General features: G+C 39.1%; 1 protein-coding gene across 1 annotated transcript in view; it reads right to left on the bottom strand.

Annotated features, from left to right (window-relative positions):
- Positions 1–359: 359 nt before the first annotated feature.
- Positions 360–18,384, bottom strand: part of LOC124605547 (equilibrative nucleoside transporter 1) — a 97,230-nt gene continuing 79,205 nt past the window's right edge. The window contains exons 10-11 of the mRNA XM_047137304.1: positions 11,934–12,136; positions 360–2,470 (exon numbers count right to left, since the gene is read on the bottom strand). Of these exons, the coding sequence (XP_046993260.1) occupies positions 2,338–2,470; positions 11,934–12,136 (336 nt within the window). The 3' untranslated portion in view covers positions 360–2,337. The remainder of the gene's footprint in view (positions 2,471–11,933; positions 12,137–18,384) is intronic.

Genomic DNA, 18,384 nt, shown 5'->3' with positions numbered 1-18,384 from the left:
TGTTTTGGCCCATATCCACCTCAGTTTTATTGCAGATAAGGCATCTGATGTAGCATCTTAGGACGGAAAACATGGAAGACAGCTTACTGGGTATTTGTCATGTTTGCAAAATAAAATTGTTTACAATGATAATACAGTGCTTTTAGTTACATAAAATATTATTTCTTATCAAAACTGCAACATTGAAGAAACTTTGATTTTATTGATGCTCATAGGATTAATGCTGCCTACCCTTCTTAGCTTATGGACAAAAATATGCCCCACTTTTCAGTTTACATCTCACTTATGTCATGCTGAAAATGCTTCTTCACAACTTAAACAAATTTCCTGAATCGGGCATTTTTTATCTGAAATAACACTTTACGCCACTGGCAAAATGGAACCTGATGCAGGACAATAAGGTTTTCGAGAAATGTAACGCAGCTATGGCCCCACACATAAAAAAGGTCTTTGCATTGAATTGAATTGGATTGGATTGCATTGCTTTGCTTTGCGACATATTAGGTCAGGTACTCCAATACCAGACAACAATATGATGCAGCTGATACAGAATGGTCATTTTAATAAGAAATGTGAAAGGCAAACTTGTTGAAAACTATATTTCAGTTAGAATAAAAGGTAAGCCAAATGTGGCAATGTGGGCAAAATGTATTCCGAGGGTAAGCAAAGAGATAATCTGCAATCAGTTTTGTGTTTAATATAAATGGTGGTAGAGAGGTCTCTGATGCCCACAAAGCCTGATGTGGGGTACACATGAACCTAATATTATAAACCTTTTGAAAGTGATGTAGTCAGGTTCACTGATAATGAAAACCAGCTTGAGGCAGGAAAATTACTTATCTCAAGAAGTACTGAAAAAATAAAGGCTTCCAACTGTCGGATGCATACTAAGTTTTAAATAATGGTAGAATTAAGATGTATCTGGCAGAACAGAATGAAAGGCAGGAAGTATTTAGAGGTGCACTGATGTAATGACTTACAAAGAATCCTATCTGTGGCTCTTCAGTGGCCAACAAAAAATCTGCCACAGTGGAACTGGATTGAGTATTGAACACAAAGATGAAAACCAGCCATACTTGCAAATCATCATCATCATCATCATCATCATCATCATCATCATCATCATGAAGCAAGCTACACCACATATATGGTCTGCTACTGTTCGACAGCATCAGCTGACATTTGCTATACTCAACAATATACATCCCATACATTTCACATACTTCGAAAATTTGATATAAACATTTCTATAAAACAAAGAAATTTGCCATTTTTATGAGAAATCTGTTGATCATCATTCAGGAGTATATGATGATATATTCACATAAGTGCTATGAAGGTTTCAAAGTTTTGAAGACTAACATATTTCTGTTTTATGGATTCTCCTCAATCAACTGTTTGTTACTGATAGCATTTTAGATACAGTATGCCAATAATATTCCACCAGTTGACTGTCATCTTACACTGGATAAATAACTCAACAGATCAGCTGCAATGAAACGGATCTTGATATCCTATCATATCGTTTTCTGAAATCATGTAGGCTTGGAATCTCTGAAGATTTAAGTTTTCACATTGCAGATTTCCTATATTTCACAACAATAATGTTTTGCTGCATCTTTATGTTATAACTGTATTTATACTTTACTATGATACATGCCTGATAATGTTTGGCATTGTATGTCTAAATATTCTTGTGATATACTCAATGTACAAAGTGAAGTTCTTAATATTGCTTTAGTTTTCTTTATGTTGCAGTTTCAATAAAAAGATATCTAAACCACAATATGATAAAGATTTATATATTTTGTTATGGCTGAAAGAGAAAATGAAAGAAAGACATAGAGATAGATATGAATCGAAAGCGTATCAGAGAGAGCATTGTACTTCATGAAAAAATATAAAAATGTGAACAACATACTGAGGATTATATACAAAGTATGATTGTTTTTCTCTTTGTATGTTGAACTTTGGTAAATTTGTTAAACAACAAATCATAATTGACAATAAATCTAATCCCAAATTATTAACTAGAAAATGCACAAAAAGACAATATTTTTAAGTCCAATGTGTCTAATCAGACTGAACACAATTTGAAAGTCAGTGCTGCAGTGTCACAGTGGACTAAAAACTGCCTTGAAACACTTTCTTTTAATATTAAGATCATACCCTGATTGGTTGGATATACAAAATTGGATAAAATTAACAAAAATTTATAAAATGAAAATAAGCACATCACAGAAAATCACACAGTAAAACAGACATTAGTTTGACTTTTATTTCAAAATAATAATGTCTCACAATTTAAATTCCTGGCAGTATTAAAGTAATAAATATTCATAAGTTCCAAGGAACTCCAACAACAAACTCTGGTAAGGCAAGTGTAAAAATGATACCAGAGAAAATTCCAGTTATCAGCACAGCTGCACCAAACATGCCAGCTGTTGACGCATACTGTGGCTCCACACACCTGCAAACAAAAGAATTACTGTTCTCTTCATGTCAAATAAAGTTAACCTCAACTATACAAAGTACATACGTGGCAATGATGGTAAAATGTGCTGAAACAAGGCAGCTCGTAAGTAGCCTTTATCAGCCCTCATCACTTTCTTTTTGCTGAGAAATTACAAAAGAATAAGAAACACAGATAACTTGGTCACGCTGTCCAACACGATGTTCCAGAATGGATCACTGGTCTCTCCAGGCAAATACTGTTCTTGGTCAGGTTTTGAATTTTACTAGACTGATTTCCTAATCAAAATACATTCAAACTATATTACATTTAAATGAGTCAGCTATTTGGAAAAAGATTGGAGTGCAGTTAATGCAAACCTTGAAGGCAACTTTGTGGCTGTTACTGCAAGGGTTACAGACAGTAAAGTAAAGTTGAATATGACTGAACATGAATAGTCCACTGATATTAAGTCTTTCCTATGGAATTCCTCAGCAAAAGAAAAAAATATAAAAAATCTTACATCTTTGGTAAAGCAATCAATTATATATATTTAACTCTTTCACTGTTCCTATGTTAACTACTTTTGATCACATGTTACTCCTTAGCACAACAGAGATAAACTCTTAGTTACTATCTGCTGTCACAGTAGTGAAATGTGATATGCTACCCACACATTTGTACAACATTTGAGAATATTATTTATTCCCCACCCACTTTTTATAAGGGGAAAGGCATGGGCAGGTTTTGTGGATTAGATTTAGCTTATGCTTTTCAGTTTCCTGCTTTTCCGCTCCCAAAACCTTTTCAAACTTCTAACATCCCTCTTCAGGTCAGTAACAGTCCTCAGCTGTTTCTTGGGTTTTTTGAACTCTTTTTTTCGTATCTATTTATTACTCTTCTGTGTGCATTTGTCTGTCATGTCTTCTCTATGGTGAGACCTGGTTCTTCTAAGACTTTTGTAACTTCTTACATCCATGTTGTAGAGCTTTTGCACTTCCAGATTATTCTGGGCAACCTGCCATCACTCATTCACAGATCTGCCCGGCAAAATTCAGCCATTTTTCCTTAATTATAACAGTCAATTCTTTGGTATGTGTGTGCAGAACATGATTTCTCCTTTTCTTCCAAATGTGACATTCCTTTCCAGAACCCTGTATATTTCTTAGTATTTTCCACTTTGTTTTTCATATCTCCTCAGTTTTTATTTTACCATTGTGCGTTAAATATCTGTATGCACGGCACTGTTCCCTCCATTTTGGATAATATTTTTCTACCATCCTGGCTCGCTCCTGTCTTTATCTCAAAAGCCTCTGAAACTTCTCTCTGGAATCATATTTTAGTTTAGTCTTAAGTGTTTTTAAATCTCTCTTTGGTCAGTTTTCTGGTCTTGTGGCCTTTAAGAACTTTCTCTCCGAACCATACAATTTATCAACCCTTTCAATGGTTAAGACTTTGTACACTATCGTAGAACTTCCCAGCACTTTAGAAGATGATCCCCCCCCCCCCCCCATCTTTGATGTGCAGCAGCATGTATGCTGCAAATATTTGTATTACAAAAGTATATATTTGAATTCCACCAAACACAGCACGTCAGTTTCCGAAGCACTAAAATCGAGATTGCGATGCACTTTAGTAAGCCAATCATAGCTGATGTCACGTGATCTCGGCAGCTGCTGACAGCAGATATTCAGAGGATAGGACATGTGACGTAGTCCGCCAATAGCAACCAACATCACTGTTCAGTAGCATGAACACACAAACAGGAAAAGTTGATGGTTTAAATTAATATGCATAGTGTAGCTACAAGAAAAGCTAAGCTTTAACGTACAATATTGGTCTTTTTTACACGTGTTACACTTTAATATACATCACATGAATGTACCAGCAAAATTTTAAATAATACATAAACATCTGGGCTTGAAATTCTTCTTAGCTGTTGGCCCTCAGTGTGTTAAGCTTTAAACGAGAACCAATCACTCTGTGATTCAAGAAATTCAAAGCACATTCGCACATGTAACACAATTCTTGTTGCGTAAAATGAAATTTACTTTGAAAGTAACACTTTTCAACCACCATTCGCAATATTTTCCCGCGACCTTGTTAGAATTCGTTTCAGCAGTTGTCATTACTGCGCATGCGCAGCTACGATGATGTAGGAAGCCTATATGTTCGTATCTGTATAGCATTAAGAGATCTTACATTACGTCGTAAACCAAACAGAACATCAGAGGGTACTCCAAGAGCATCGGAATTTTGTAAACCAAACTAAAATCCATAATTCGGGTGAAAGTGGATATTCGTATGTCCACATTCACAAAGAAGTAGGATCCAACCTGCTATTAAGCTTTTCAGCATGGTTTTTGGGCTGCAGTACTGTATTATCTCACGTTTGGTTCTTTATTATGGAATAATGCCATATGTACCAGGAAATACAAATGGGCACTTGTATTTCGGCAAACAGTTGACACTAGCCAATACTGTGAAGTGGCACACTTCGTTTCAAATAAATTGACTGCCTCTGCAGAAAAGATTAATAAAAGCAAAATTTCTTTAGCAAATCAACAAAAATAACTTCAGTGTTCTGCAAGGCAATTAATGATTGACTGTTAAAAATGTGGAAATAAAATAAATCTAGGAAACTAAAACTAATAACATATTTTAGCCTTCCATAAGTATGTGAACAAATTTTAATTCGCTTGCTAGCTCTCGTCCACAGAAAATCGTTTTGTTTTCATTTGGCATGAGAGTTGTAAACAATGAAGAAAAAGCAAAATCACTAAACCTAAACATGGATCACATGGAGACTTCCATCCTCTCCACTGCAACTTAGACTCCTCTGCGCATGCGTGAATCTGGCTGCTTTTGCTCGCCAGAAGAATTTTTCTGGCTAGTGTCTGACTGCTGGTTGCTATTTCTGCGTGCTCATTTTTGCTATTGCTGATACAGCTAACAGCCATATTTCCAGTAGCCATACGCGGGAGCAGGTTCTGCTCATACGTGACCCAACTGTGCATGCACATGAGCCCGTTGGCAACTGCTCAAGTGGCATCACGATCATCAGAAGCAGTTTGTTGTTATGAAGTAGTGCATAGTCTTCGTCCTAAAGCCTTTGACACATTTTGGTGTGAGCAGATGCTTGTTTGTGCACTGTGTTTTGTTGTTGGAAATGGTGCATTTCCTTTGCAACTTGAGTTTATTTTTGTTTTCTTTCCCTCGTTTATGTTTTATTGCTGCAGTATTATTCTGCAGAAGTGGGCTAAAGTAAAATTCTTTGTTAGCATATCAGTTCTTACCAGTCAACATTACAAAAATTTATCTGACAACTAAAACAATGAAAAAGTCACAGAATTCTAAAAAATTCCTGGGTTTGTCCCGGTTTCCTGCTGGATGAAAAAATTCCTGAGTTTTTCCCGGATTTCCTGGTTGTCCTGCGGCATATACACAGCGAAATAAAAAATATGTTAGAAAAAAGAAGTACAGAGACGAGAAGATCCTTACTATCCTCAAAGAGGATGACTTTGGTATTTCTTCTGATTGTAAAGTTAATTTAATGTTAGATGACCCACCCCCCAGCTTAAACGATTGTTGAGAGGACCGGAAGTGAAGCTGTAGTTGTGAAGTGTACAAGTATGATTAATGCTGCACCATCAAAAACTTCATGCAAACTGCAAATATTACTTACACAAAGTTACAAACAGCTAATGGAGGATATCCCCTATCTAGGTCATAAGTACTAATATCGCAGAAACCCTCTTCAGTAGGCTAAGAATGGAAGGTAAATCTTTTGCAGGTAGACCTCCAATGTCTACAATGAATGACGATGTGGAAAGAATGAAGTGTCTTGTGGAGTCAGATCATGGATTGGTGGCACGAATGATCAGTATTAACTTAATTTTGAATGTGTTAAGATACCATGAATTATTAAGAAAAGATTTGTACTAGGAAAATTGTGAAAAAAATGTTCCAAAGAGCTGCAAAACTGAACAGAAGAGCAATCAGAAGGACAAATGTATTGATCATCTCGGCAGGCATCAAATGGAATCAAAATTTTCCAGTCACATTATCATAAGCAACCAATGATGGACCTCCAAATACGATCCCTAGACAAAATGCTGAAGTCAGGAGTGGCACACTGCAAACTATCCACATTCCAAGAACTTAAAAATGACCAAATTCAAAATCAAATGAATGCTTGTTTGCTTTTTTATAGCTGGTGGACCATGCACAAAGTACTTGTGCCTCCAGAACAAACAGGCAATCACACTTTTTATCAGAAAGTCTTATAAAAACTCAGCAGAAGTACAACACACATGTTACCAGGCATTACATGCACTTGGATGCTGCTCCATAACAATGTACACTGTTATATGGCAATCTCCATCAATGGATTTTTGCCAAGGAACTGCATTCCTATGCTTCTATGCTGCTTCTGCTACAACCCCCCCCCCCCCCCCCCTCCTCCACCACCTGCTTGGCTCTTACTTACCAGACCTCAGTCTGCCCTTGGCTCAAAAACCACTAGAAATGGCTTACTGTTATAGTGAACAAAGAAGAGCAGACACACATACAAAAGTTACAAGTGCAAATCCTACATAAATATTTAGTCCATTTTAATTCTGTTAAATCACTTATGCCCCATGCCTCCAAATGCAGGAATGGAGTAGCACTGCCAGTGCAGGAATGGAGCAGTACTGCCACTGCAGCGATGTAGAATTATCAAAACTGCCATTTTACTTGCAAAAAGAAAATTTGCATTTGCAACTGTCTATGCAAAAACAAAGTTGCCCTTCCACTTGCTAGAAAATTTCATCTCATAACAAATATAAACAATTACTGGCTTTCCTTTGTCTCATTTGAATGTACAAAGCGAGGGTGATATATACATGCAAAGCTGGGGCCTGCTGTGAATGAGTACAGATATGAGGTTTCATTTACTTCAGCCAAACACAAAGATGGCACACATTCTCACACACATCTGACTCTCAGACATCAGTTTTGTATTAGACAAAAATTCAAATAAGATGACATCCATTTAACCTGATCAAGAGGCAGTGCACCACTTGCCAGAATGTATCAGTGAGTTAACTGAGACACAGAGTAGAAGTCAGTACTGAGCATAGTATGAGACTCACTCACAATATGTTGGTCAATAAACTGTATTGTCCTTGTTGGAGAAAACACAACTGGGAATTAACTAGGAAAATCTTCAGAATCTCTCGACCAAGAACCACAACAGGAAAGGGAGTAGAATAAACAATGAAAATGTGGCAATGGGTGAGATTTGAAAATCTGAGTAATTATGTGTGGAACAGACGGCAGCCTGTCAAAAGGCAGATGGAAAGGGTACACAGACTAACATACATCATGCAAAACTGACAGCACGAAAGAGATACGTTACTGAAAGCAGATGGTTGAGACATCCCTGAAGGCAAAAAGAAAAGCAGCGGAGTGTACCACATCAGTGGTAAAAGCACTTTCATCACCTGCCAAATAGCCATATCAGACAAGTATATCAGATGACTAGCAATCATTGTTAATGTTTCTTATATTGGCATGGTAATAACTAAACTTCCACTAAGGGCAAATGTAAACAGACAATCTACACTGTTAGCAAACAGTACTCTACAGCAGCACATGTTCCACAGCACAAAAGGCACCACCTCACAATCCATTTAAGTACTCAGATAATCAGATTCTTTCTCCCAGCAACAAATTGGCACAATTTAAACATATCCTTCACCAGGGATTTGGCAACATATCATCGTGCCCCAGAAATGAGAAACATTTTACCCACAATCCTTCCCTTACCTCCAAAACTGGTATTCTGCTATCCACACAGCCTATGAAATAACCTGATCTAATCCAAATCCCTTGCCACATGGATCGTATCTCCACGAAAGAGCCAGATGCAAGCCCTGTCCTATGTACCCACCCCACACATCGCATTCCAGTTACATCACAAGCATATCCTATCCTGTCAGAGGCAGGAACACTTGTGAAAGCAATTATATAACAACTTTATATGTGGGTAAGAACCCTAATCAACTGTCCGCATGAATGAATAGCCACTGTCAAACTGTATCAGATCCTGTGGCAGAACACTACTTGACTTCAATGGCTGTTTCCCAACTTGTGCCATCATCTGATTTTCCCCTCTCCCTGCCAATACCAGCTTCTCTTCTTCGAAGAAAGGAATTTTCAATACATCCTTCGACCTCCTCTCCTCCCTTCCTCTATCTTCCCTTACTGTGCATAATTCCACACTGTGTGCAACTCACAATTCTGCCAGAGAGGTCTCACTGGTGGCATATTCTCATCCTGGGTGTCTGCTGCCTCTTCCCTCTAGCTGTATGCTACCCTTCCCTATGAGTTTCAGTCCCATTTCAGCCTTCTTTCTTACCGCCCCCCCCCCCCCCCCCCAACCTCATCCAATACAATACATTACACGGGTTGATCTGCAGTGCCAGTGCAAAGTAGTCAGTTGGGACAATGTAGCTGCGCAGGTATACATATGTGTACTCTAAAGCTATGACGGAGAATTTGTCCAAAAGCTAGCAACATTCAGTTTCGTTTATCTTCCTACAGATGACTCAATGCTTCAACTATTCAGTATGTTATCACCTTCACTCCCTAAATGATTTATATTGCACCAATGACTTTCCATTATCATTTAAATTAATAACAAATAAATACATGCAGTTGTCGGTAAAATGAAAAAATATCTTCTCTCAGAAAGTATACTAAAAAAAATATATCACTGTAAAAACCAGTCATTCTCACTCACTCAGAAAAAGGGTTTTAGTCTTCTGCCTTTTAAAAAAACTGCCACACATCTGACCTTTGTTTTGACAGCTTTACATATAATTTATTTTCCACTCACTTTCTTTTGTCAAATGACCCTCTCCAAATAAGAGAGAGTGTGCTGTTGTTAAGGCAATGGGCTGACATTCACCCAATTTGGCCACTAGTTTATCCAAGAACCTGCTTAAGGCAAATGTTGGGACATTTCTTCTAAAAAGGGCTCTTCCAACTTCCTTCCTTATCCTTCCCAAATGCAAGTTTGAGCTTCACATCTAGTGACATCATTTTCAATAGGACATTAAAACTCTAAATCTTCTGCTCCTTCCTTCTCTCATCCCCATCTACAATAGAACAGGAAATATACGCCTGGAGTGCACTAATAGAAAACTCTGCACCTGCTGGCCAGCTAAATTTGATATAATGACTAGTTCCTCAGACTGGTCTCCATTTTCCTCATTGCATCCTACAGTAATACTGAAGATAGTACATTATGCAGAAAATACAGCTAAATCATGTTAACTATACCCACTAACTAGCTCTACAAAGGTATATGGGATATGTCTATTGTCTTAAGAGAGTTAGCTTTATCAGCCACAGTTTGTTATCCAATGTTTTCAACAACTCTTTGTCTTATACATGCGTAGCAGACTAAAATAATGGCACTACAGCCAACAAAGAGACAACACACTGAGTAACCTAATCATTCCCTTGGGTATGGTGCCCATTGATTTATTAGCTCAAATTTCCAACACCCAGCAGAATTCCACATACTTCCTATGCTTTTGAAGTGAAAAATGAGCATTCTAGAAACGCTGGTTACAAGTGCTGGAAGCTCTGTGCAGCATTCAGAGAACCCAAATAAATGAGGAATTTCAAAATCTGGTTGTACGCTATCTACTTTATAGCCCTGATAATCATAGGGTTTTCTGAACAGACCAAATTCATAGGGGAGAGAGACCATGGGAACGCAGCTGAGGAAAATGACACAGCAGCTGAGCTTATCCCCTGCTTGGATCCTACAGTAAATACTACTGTAAGATCCTCTGAGGCCTTCAGACCAAGTAAGTGCCCTCAAGCTATACTACATCCAAGGTTTTTAAATAGGATGGGTCAGCTGACTGATAAACTGTGCAACCAAAATCTGAACATTAATGAACAAAGCTTTTGTAAAATTAAAGCAAGCTGAACATTTGTGTGTGAGACATATGTACTGTGACAAAGGAATGATAAACTGATGAGCACTTCCCTTCTTACCTTGGACCTTTCACTGCTCTTTTCTGTCAAAAATAAAACCACAGTACAATGGCATCAGAAGGCATCAAATGTGATTCTAAGAGACAAATACAGACAGACCTGACCTCTACTAAGACCTTTGTTTGCCCTGTACAATTTCTGATGCCATCCAGATTCCACAGTAACATCTTAATCATCGACTGGTGACAAAACTGCAAGGACGGACTGGACAGAAACTCAAACTTATACCTTGTCTTTCAGGACGAATACATTACTGATCAAATTATCCAGACAAAACTAATAAACTGGCCTCGCGGACTCAGTTCTGCCATTGCTAATCTCCTGCTTTCCAAATTTAACATACACCCTCCTGTACACCTTTTGGAGTACCACTCCTGGAGAAATGGATATTGCAGAGAAATGGCTTAGCCACAGCTGCGTGATTTTTTTTCCAAAATGAAATGTTCACTCTTTGATGGCATGTTCACCAGTTTGATACATCCTGGTGGATTTAAACTTTATACTGGACCAGCACCTGAACCGAGATACGTACGAGCTGAATGGATGCTGTGATGATGGCTCATGTCTGAATTGCTTAGTCATTATGAGCACTGCCCATGAAAAAATGGGTGCTAATTTTGAAACCTGTCCAATTTTGGACTGTCAAAACTACCCTCTAATTATGAAAGTGTGTACCAAAAAGAAACAAATATACATGGCAGATAGTCCTGAGTTCTTGAGCACAACTAAATTGTTAAAACAATACAACATACTTTGGATAATGTCATCATAATCAGTATATAGAAAGGTAACTGTTCTCAAAACTTACTGTTCTGCAGTTTTCATTTAACTATATAGCTGCTCTTTATCTGCTTTTAGATTCTAGTAGTTATTTGGATATTTATGAAACAGTTAATACCTATGATTCATTAGAATGGAGAATTATTTAAGGAGAATTATTATTTTCTACAACATAAGTAGGGGTTTTTTCAATACTAAGATGTTCAGATAATTCATAGACTTTGCTGTTTACCTATTTGCTCCATTATTCTTCTTGGACCCGTACATCAGAAGACAAAACACAATACATTTTAAGTCTATGTGGTGAAAATATTTTTCCAGTGAATATCAATTCACCATAAAGAACAGGGAAAATTTATTTCCAAACCATCTGTTATATAGTTCCACCTTTGCTAAGTTCCTATTGGCCTTGTTAGCATGTTTTAGTTCAGTGCAAATGGTAATTTTATCTTTCTTCAGAACTTACTCTTTGGTTATTTTGTTTTCTGTCTTTTAACAATTTGACACTCACATGAAATAAAATGAACTTCATTATGTCATTAGCTCTTAAGCCCTTAATGTGAAACCCTCGTAAGTATTAAAATGACCATAACATCTAAAAAGGGTACTTGGGTTAAGTTGCAAAAGTGGTTCATATACTTACCTTGGGCAGTACATCATAGCAAGTGCACTGAGATGCCCACTGGAAATACCAAGCAGCATGCTTGCTACCCAATACACCCAATCATTATGGATGAATACTGGAAACTGGCGAATTCTATTCTGAGGTTCGTACTTGCACACCATAAAGAATGGAATAAATAAAACTCTCAGTACCACAGGAAAAATTAAATGCTTAGGCTTGGGCTGAAACAAAAATTGAAAACATTGTTACCAATGATGTAGGACTACCAATTAAAAAGTAATCACAACAGACTCAGAAGTGAACAGTAATGTGACAAGTAATGTAACAATAACAACAGTAAATGATTGCAACTGTGGCGACACAGTAACAAGACACAGCACAGTATGGTCCAATTAGTAAAGTAGAAAGCTTTCAAAAAAAAAATAAAAAATGATCGAACGGAATTAAGGTGAATGAAGGACAATATAACATCACTTATACCTGTACTTAATAAAAACTTTTTAAAATATCAATATAATAGAGGGAAACATTCCACATAGAAAAAATATATCTAAAAACAAAGAAGCTGTAACTTACCAAACGAAAGCATTGGTTTGTTGATAGAGACAATATAAACAATAAAAAACACACACACACACAAATTTCAAGCTTTCGCAACCCAAGGTTGCTTCATCATGAAAGAGGGAAGGAAAGGGAAAGACGAAAGGATGTGGGTTTTAAGGGAGAGGGTAAGGAGTCATTCCAATCCAGGGAGTGGAAAGACTTACCTTAGGGGGAAAAAAGGACAGGTATACACACACACACACACACACACACACACACACACACACACACACACATATATCCATCCGCATATATACACACACAGGCAGACATATGTAAATGCAAAGAGGTTGGGCAGAGATGTCAGTCGAGGCGGAAGTACAGAGGCAAAGATGTTGTTGAATGACAGGTGAGGTACGAGCGGCGGCAACTTGAAATTAGCGGAGGTTGAGGCCTGGTGGGTAACGGGAAGAGAGAATATACTGAAGGGCAAGTTCCCATCTCCAGAGTTCTGATAGGTTGGTGTCAGTGGGAAGTATCCAGATAACCCGGACGGTGTAACACTGTGCCAAGATGTGCTGGCCGTGCACCAAGGCATGTTTAGCCACAGGGTGATCCTCATTACCAACAACCACTGTCAGCCTGTGTCCGTTCATGTGAATGGACAGTTTGTTGCTGGTCATTCCCACATAGAACGCTTCACAGAGTAGGCATATCAGTTGGTAAATCGCGTGGGTGCTTTCACACATGGTTCTGCCTTTGATCGTGTACACCTTCCGGGTTACAGGACTGGAGTAGGGGGTGGTTGGAGGGTGCATGGGACAGGTCTTACACTGGGGGCAGTCACAAGGGTAGGAGCCAGAGGGTAGGGAAGGTGGTTTGGGGATTTCATCGGGATGAACCAAGAGGTTACAAAGGTTAGGTGGACGGCGGAAAGACACTCTTGGTGGAGTAGGGAGGATTTCATGAAGAATGGATCTCATTTCAGGGCAGGATTTGAGGAAGTCATATTCCTGCTGGAGAGCCACATTCAGAGTCTGATCCAGTCCCGGAAAGTATCCTGTCACAAGTGGGGCACTTTTGGGGTTCTTCTGTGGGATGTTCTGGGTTTGAGGGGATGAGGAAGTGGCTCTAGCTATTTGCTTCTGTATCAGGTCGGGAGGGTATTTGCGGGATGCAAAAGCTGTTTTTAGGTTATTGGTGTAATGGTTCAGTGATTCAGGACTGGAGCAGATTCGTTTGCCATGAAGACCTAAGCTGTAGGGAAGTTTCGTAACCTGCTTCACTGGTAGAGGTGCTGCCATTAGAACTGCAATCACGGGCACCGACTCTCTTCTGCTGATCAAGTGTCTGCCGATCGTCACGGAAGTATCCTTCTGGCAGCTGTTATAAAGCACTAAGAGCTGTGTCCAAGTCCTCACCCCAAATCCTGTTCTAGTTCACTGTACTGGCCTCTGGCATCTTTGATCTGAGCCGCATCCCCAGTCTTCACTCTGTGTCTTGTTCAAGATCGTTGTTCTAGCTGCCAATGCCTTTGCTCCAAATCTCCTAGCTGTCATTCTGCACTACATTTGAGTTCTCCACACTGACCCAACATCAGCCGTACCTGTGGCCCATCTATGTGCAACTCGCCGTTGCTACCTCCTCCATTGTCTCCTAGTGCAACATCACTGACTTTCAATTGATCGGGAATTAGTAGTGGGTATTCAACCCCAAATGACTGATTTTTGGATTCAGTTTGAGTTAAGTTCATTTATTTCTTGCTACCTGGAGCACATTATTTGGCATGGCTCCCTTGGCCATGACACAAAAATTTCAATATATGTTGTTTTGATGCTTGTGCGAGGATTTAAGGAGGGAATACAGAGCGATATTTCTTAGTGAAACAGTTTTGGAAAATGGGGTTTGGTATTTTGGTCTTTTCTGTGTCATCCCCCCCATGAACCATGGACCTTGCCGTTGGTGGGGAGGCTTGCGTGCCTCAGCGATACAGATGGCCATACCGTAGGTGCAACCACAATGGAGGGGTATCTGTTGAGAGGCCAGACAAACATGTGGTTCCTGAAGAGGGGCAGCAGCCTTTTCAGTAGTTGCACGGGCAACAGTCTGGATGATTGACTGATCTGGCCTTGTAACATTACCAAAACGGCCTTGCTGTGCTGGTACTGCGAACGGCTGAAAGCAAGGGGAAACCACAGCCGTAATTTTTCCGAGGACATGCAGCTTTACTGTATGATTAAATGATGATGGCGTCCTCTTGGGTAAAATATTCCGGAGGTAAAATAGTCCCCCATTCAGATCTCCGGGCGGGGACTACTCAAGAGAACGTCATTATCAGGAGAAAGAAAACTGGCATTCTACGGATCGGAGCGTGGAATGTCAGATCCCTTAATCGGGCAGGTAGGTTAGAAAATTTAAAAAGGGAAATGGATAGGTTAAAGTTAGATATAGTGGGAATTAGTGAAGTTCGGTGGCAGGAGGAACAAGACTTTTGGTCAGGTGATTACAGGGTTATAAATACAAAATCAAATAGGGGTAATGCAGGAGTAGGTTTAATAATGAATAAAAAAATAGGAGTGCCGGTTAGCTACTACAAACAGCATAGTGAACGCATTATTGTGGCCAAGATAGACACAAAGCCCATGCCTACTACAGTAGTACAAGTTTATATGCCAACTAGCTCTGCAGATGATGAAGAAATAGATGAAATGTATGACGAGATAAAAGAAAATATTCAGGTAGTGAAGGGAGACGAAAATTTAATAGTCATGGGTGACTGGAATTCGTCAGTAGGAAAAGGGAGAGAAGGAAACATAGTAGGTGAATATGGATTGGGGGGAAGGAATGAGAGAGGAAGCCGCCTTGTAGAATTTTGCACAGAGCATAACTTAATCATAGCTAACACTTGGTTCAAGAATCATAAAAGAAGGTTGTATACATGGAAGAATCCTGGAGATACTAAAAGGTATCAGATAGATTATATAATGGTAAGACAGAGATTTAGGAACCAGGTTTTAAATTGTAAGACATTTCCTGGGGCAGATGTGGATTCTGACCACAATCTATTGGTTATGAAGTGCAGATTGAAACCGAAGAAACTGCAAAAAGGTGGGAATTTAAGGAGATGGGACCTGGATAAACTAAAAGAACCAGAGGTTGTACAGAGTTTCAGGGAGAGCATAAGGGAACAATTGACAGGAATGGGGGAAAGAAATACAGTAGAAGAAGAATGGGTAGCTTTGAGGGATGAAGTAGTGAAGGCAGCAGACGATCAAGTAGGTAAAAAGACGCGGGCTAATAGAAATCCTTGGGTAACAGAAGAAATATTGAATTTAATTGATGAAAGGAGAAAATATAAAAATGCAGTAAATGAAGCAGGCAAAAAGGAATACAAACGTCTCAAAAATGATATTGACAGGAAGTACAAAATGGCTAAGCAGGGATAGCTAGAGGACAAATGTATGGATGTAGAGGCTTGTCTCACTAGGGGTAAGATAGATACTGCTTACAGGAAAATTAAAGAGACCTTTGGAGAGAAGAGAACCACTTGTATGAATATCAAGAGCTCAGATGGCAACCCAGTTCTAAGCAAAGAAGGGAAGGCAGAAAGGTAGAAGGAGAGTATAGAGGGTTTATACAAGGGCGATGTACTTGAGGACAATATTATGGAAATGGAAGAGGATGTAGATGAAGACGAAATGGGAGTTAAGATACTGCGTGAAGAGTTTGACAGAGCACTGAAAGACCTGAGTCGAAACAAGGCCCCGGGAGTAGACAACATTCCATTAGAATTACTGATGGCCTCGGGAGAGCCAGTCACAACAAAACTCTACCATCTGGTGAGAACGATGTATGAGACAGGCGAAATACCCTCAGACTTCAAGAAGAATATAATAATTCCAATCCCAAAGAAAGCAGGTGTTGACAAAAAAATGGCTCTGAGCACTATGCGACTTAACTTCTGAGGTCATCAGTCGCCTAGAACTTAGAACTAATTAAACCTAACTAACCTAAAGACATCACACACAGCCATGCCCGAGGCAGGATTCGAACCTGCGACCGTAGCGGTTGCTCGGCTCCAGACTGTAGCGCCTAGAGCCGCACGGCCACTCCGGCCGGCAGGTGTTGACAGATGTGAAAATTACCGAACTATCAGTTTAATAAGTCACAGCTGCAAAATACTAACGCGAATTCTTTACAGAAAATGGAAAAACTGGTAGAAGCCGACCTCGGGGAAGATCAGTTTGGATTCCATAGAAATGTTGGAACACGTGAGGCAATACTGACCTTACGACTTATCTTAGAAGAAAGATTAAGAAAAGGCAAACCTACGTTTCTAGCATTTGTAGACTTAGAGAAAGCTTTTGACAATGTTAACTGGAATACTCTCTTTCAAATTCTGAAGGTGGCAGGGGTAAAATACAGGGAGCAAAAGGCTATTTACAATTTGTACAGAAACCAGATGGCAGTTATAAGAGTCGAGGGGCATGAAAGGGAAGCAGTGGTTGGGAAAGGACTGAGACAGGGTTGTAGCCTTAAAATTCGGAGTAGGTATTAAAATTCATGGAGAAGAAGTAAAAACTTTGAGGTTCGCCGATGACATTGTAATTCTGTCAGAGACAGCAAAGGACTTGGAAGAGCAGTTGAACGGAATGGACAGTGTCTTGAAAGGAGGATATAAGATGAACATCAACAAAAGCAAAACGAGGATAATGGAATGTAGTCTAATTAAGTCAGGTGATGCTGAGGGTATTAGATTAGGAAATGAGACACTTAAAGTAGTAAAGGAGTTTTGCTATTTAGGGAGTAAAATAACCGATGATGGTCGAAGTAGAGAGGATATAAAATGTAGACTGGCAATGGCAAGGAAAGCGTTTCTCAAGAAGAGAAATTTGTTAACATCGAGTATTGATTTAAGTGTCAGGAAGTCGTTTCTGAAAGTATTTGTATGGAGTGTAGCCATGTATGGAAGTGAAACATGGACGATAACTAGTTTGGACAAGAAGAGAATAGAAGCTTTCGAAATGTGGTGCTACAGAAGAATGCTGAAGATAAGGTGGGTAGATCGCGTAACTAATGAGGAGGTATTGAATAGGATTGGGGAGAAGAGAAGTTTGTGGCACAACTTGACTAGAAGAAGGGATTGGTTGGTAGGACATGTTTTGAGGCATCGAGGGATCACAAATTTAGCATTGGAGGGCACCGTGGAGGGTAAAAATCGTAGAGGGAGGCCAAGAGATGAATACACTAAGCAGATTCAGAAGGATGTAGGTTGCAGTAGGTACTGGGAGATGAAGAAGCTTGCACAGGATAGAGTAGCATGGAGAGCTGCATCAAACCAGTCTCAGGACTGAAGACCACAACAACAACAACTGTGTCATCCTCCATTTCGATGCCATTTTGGTCACAGATAGTCTGGACCGAAAGCTTCAATCCACAATCCATTTACTGTTTCAACATAAGACAAAACTTAGTATTTCCAGTCAATTCAGAACACAGAATTTTACTTTTGAACTCTTAAAGCTTCATGTATGGCTCTCATTACACTAATTTTAGTTTTTTTGAGTTTTGGCTGTCTTTCTTTAGGTTCCTATTTACTATTCAAGTTATGCTGGAACAGACTTATGATCACTGAGGTTTTGGCTACATTTAAGTTTGCACTGAACCTCTTTTTGGTACTGTAGCAGCTTTCTAACATGACTGTTGAATCACAGCATGTCTTTCCCAATCTTCACAAGTTTCCTTGACACATACCTGTCTAAAGCGTATTGTACAACTCTTGAACATTGTCCACTGATGTTCAATATTGTCAGTGCTGGAGATAAATTTTCAACCTGACTGATCAGGTAATACGAAACCAGTTTCTTGTTGCTCAGCTAAGCAGGAATATCTTTCTACCTTTCTTTATATTCCTAGTTACAGTTGT

The sequence above is a fragment of the Schistocerca americana genome, chromosome 3 (genome assembly GCF_021461395.2).
Source record: "Schistocerca americana isolate TAMUIC-IGC-003095 chromosome 3, iqSchAmer2.1, whole genome shotgun sequence".
NCBI classification, from domain to species: domain Eukaryota; kingdom Metazoa; phylum Arthropoda; class Insecta; order Orthoptera; family Acrididae; genus Schistocerca; species Schistocerca americana.
The sequence above is the reverse complement of the archived record's forward strand: the minus strand, read 5'-3'. Positions and strand labels throughout refer to the sequence as shown.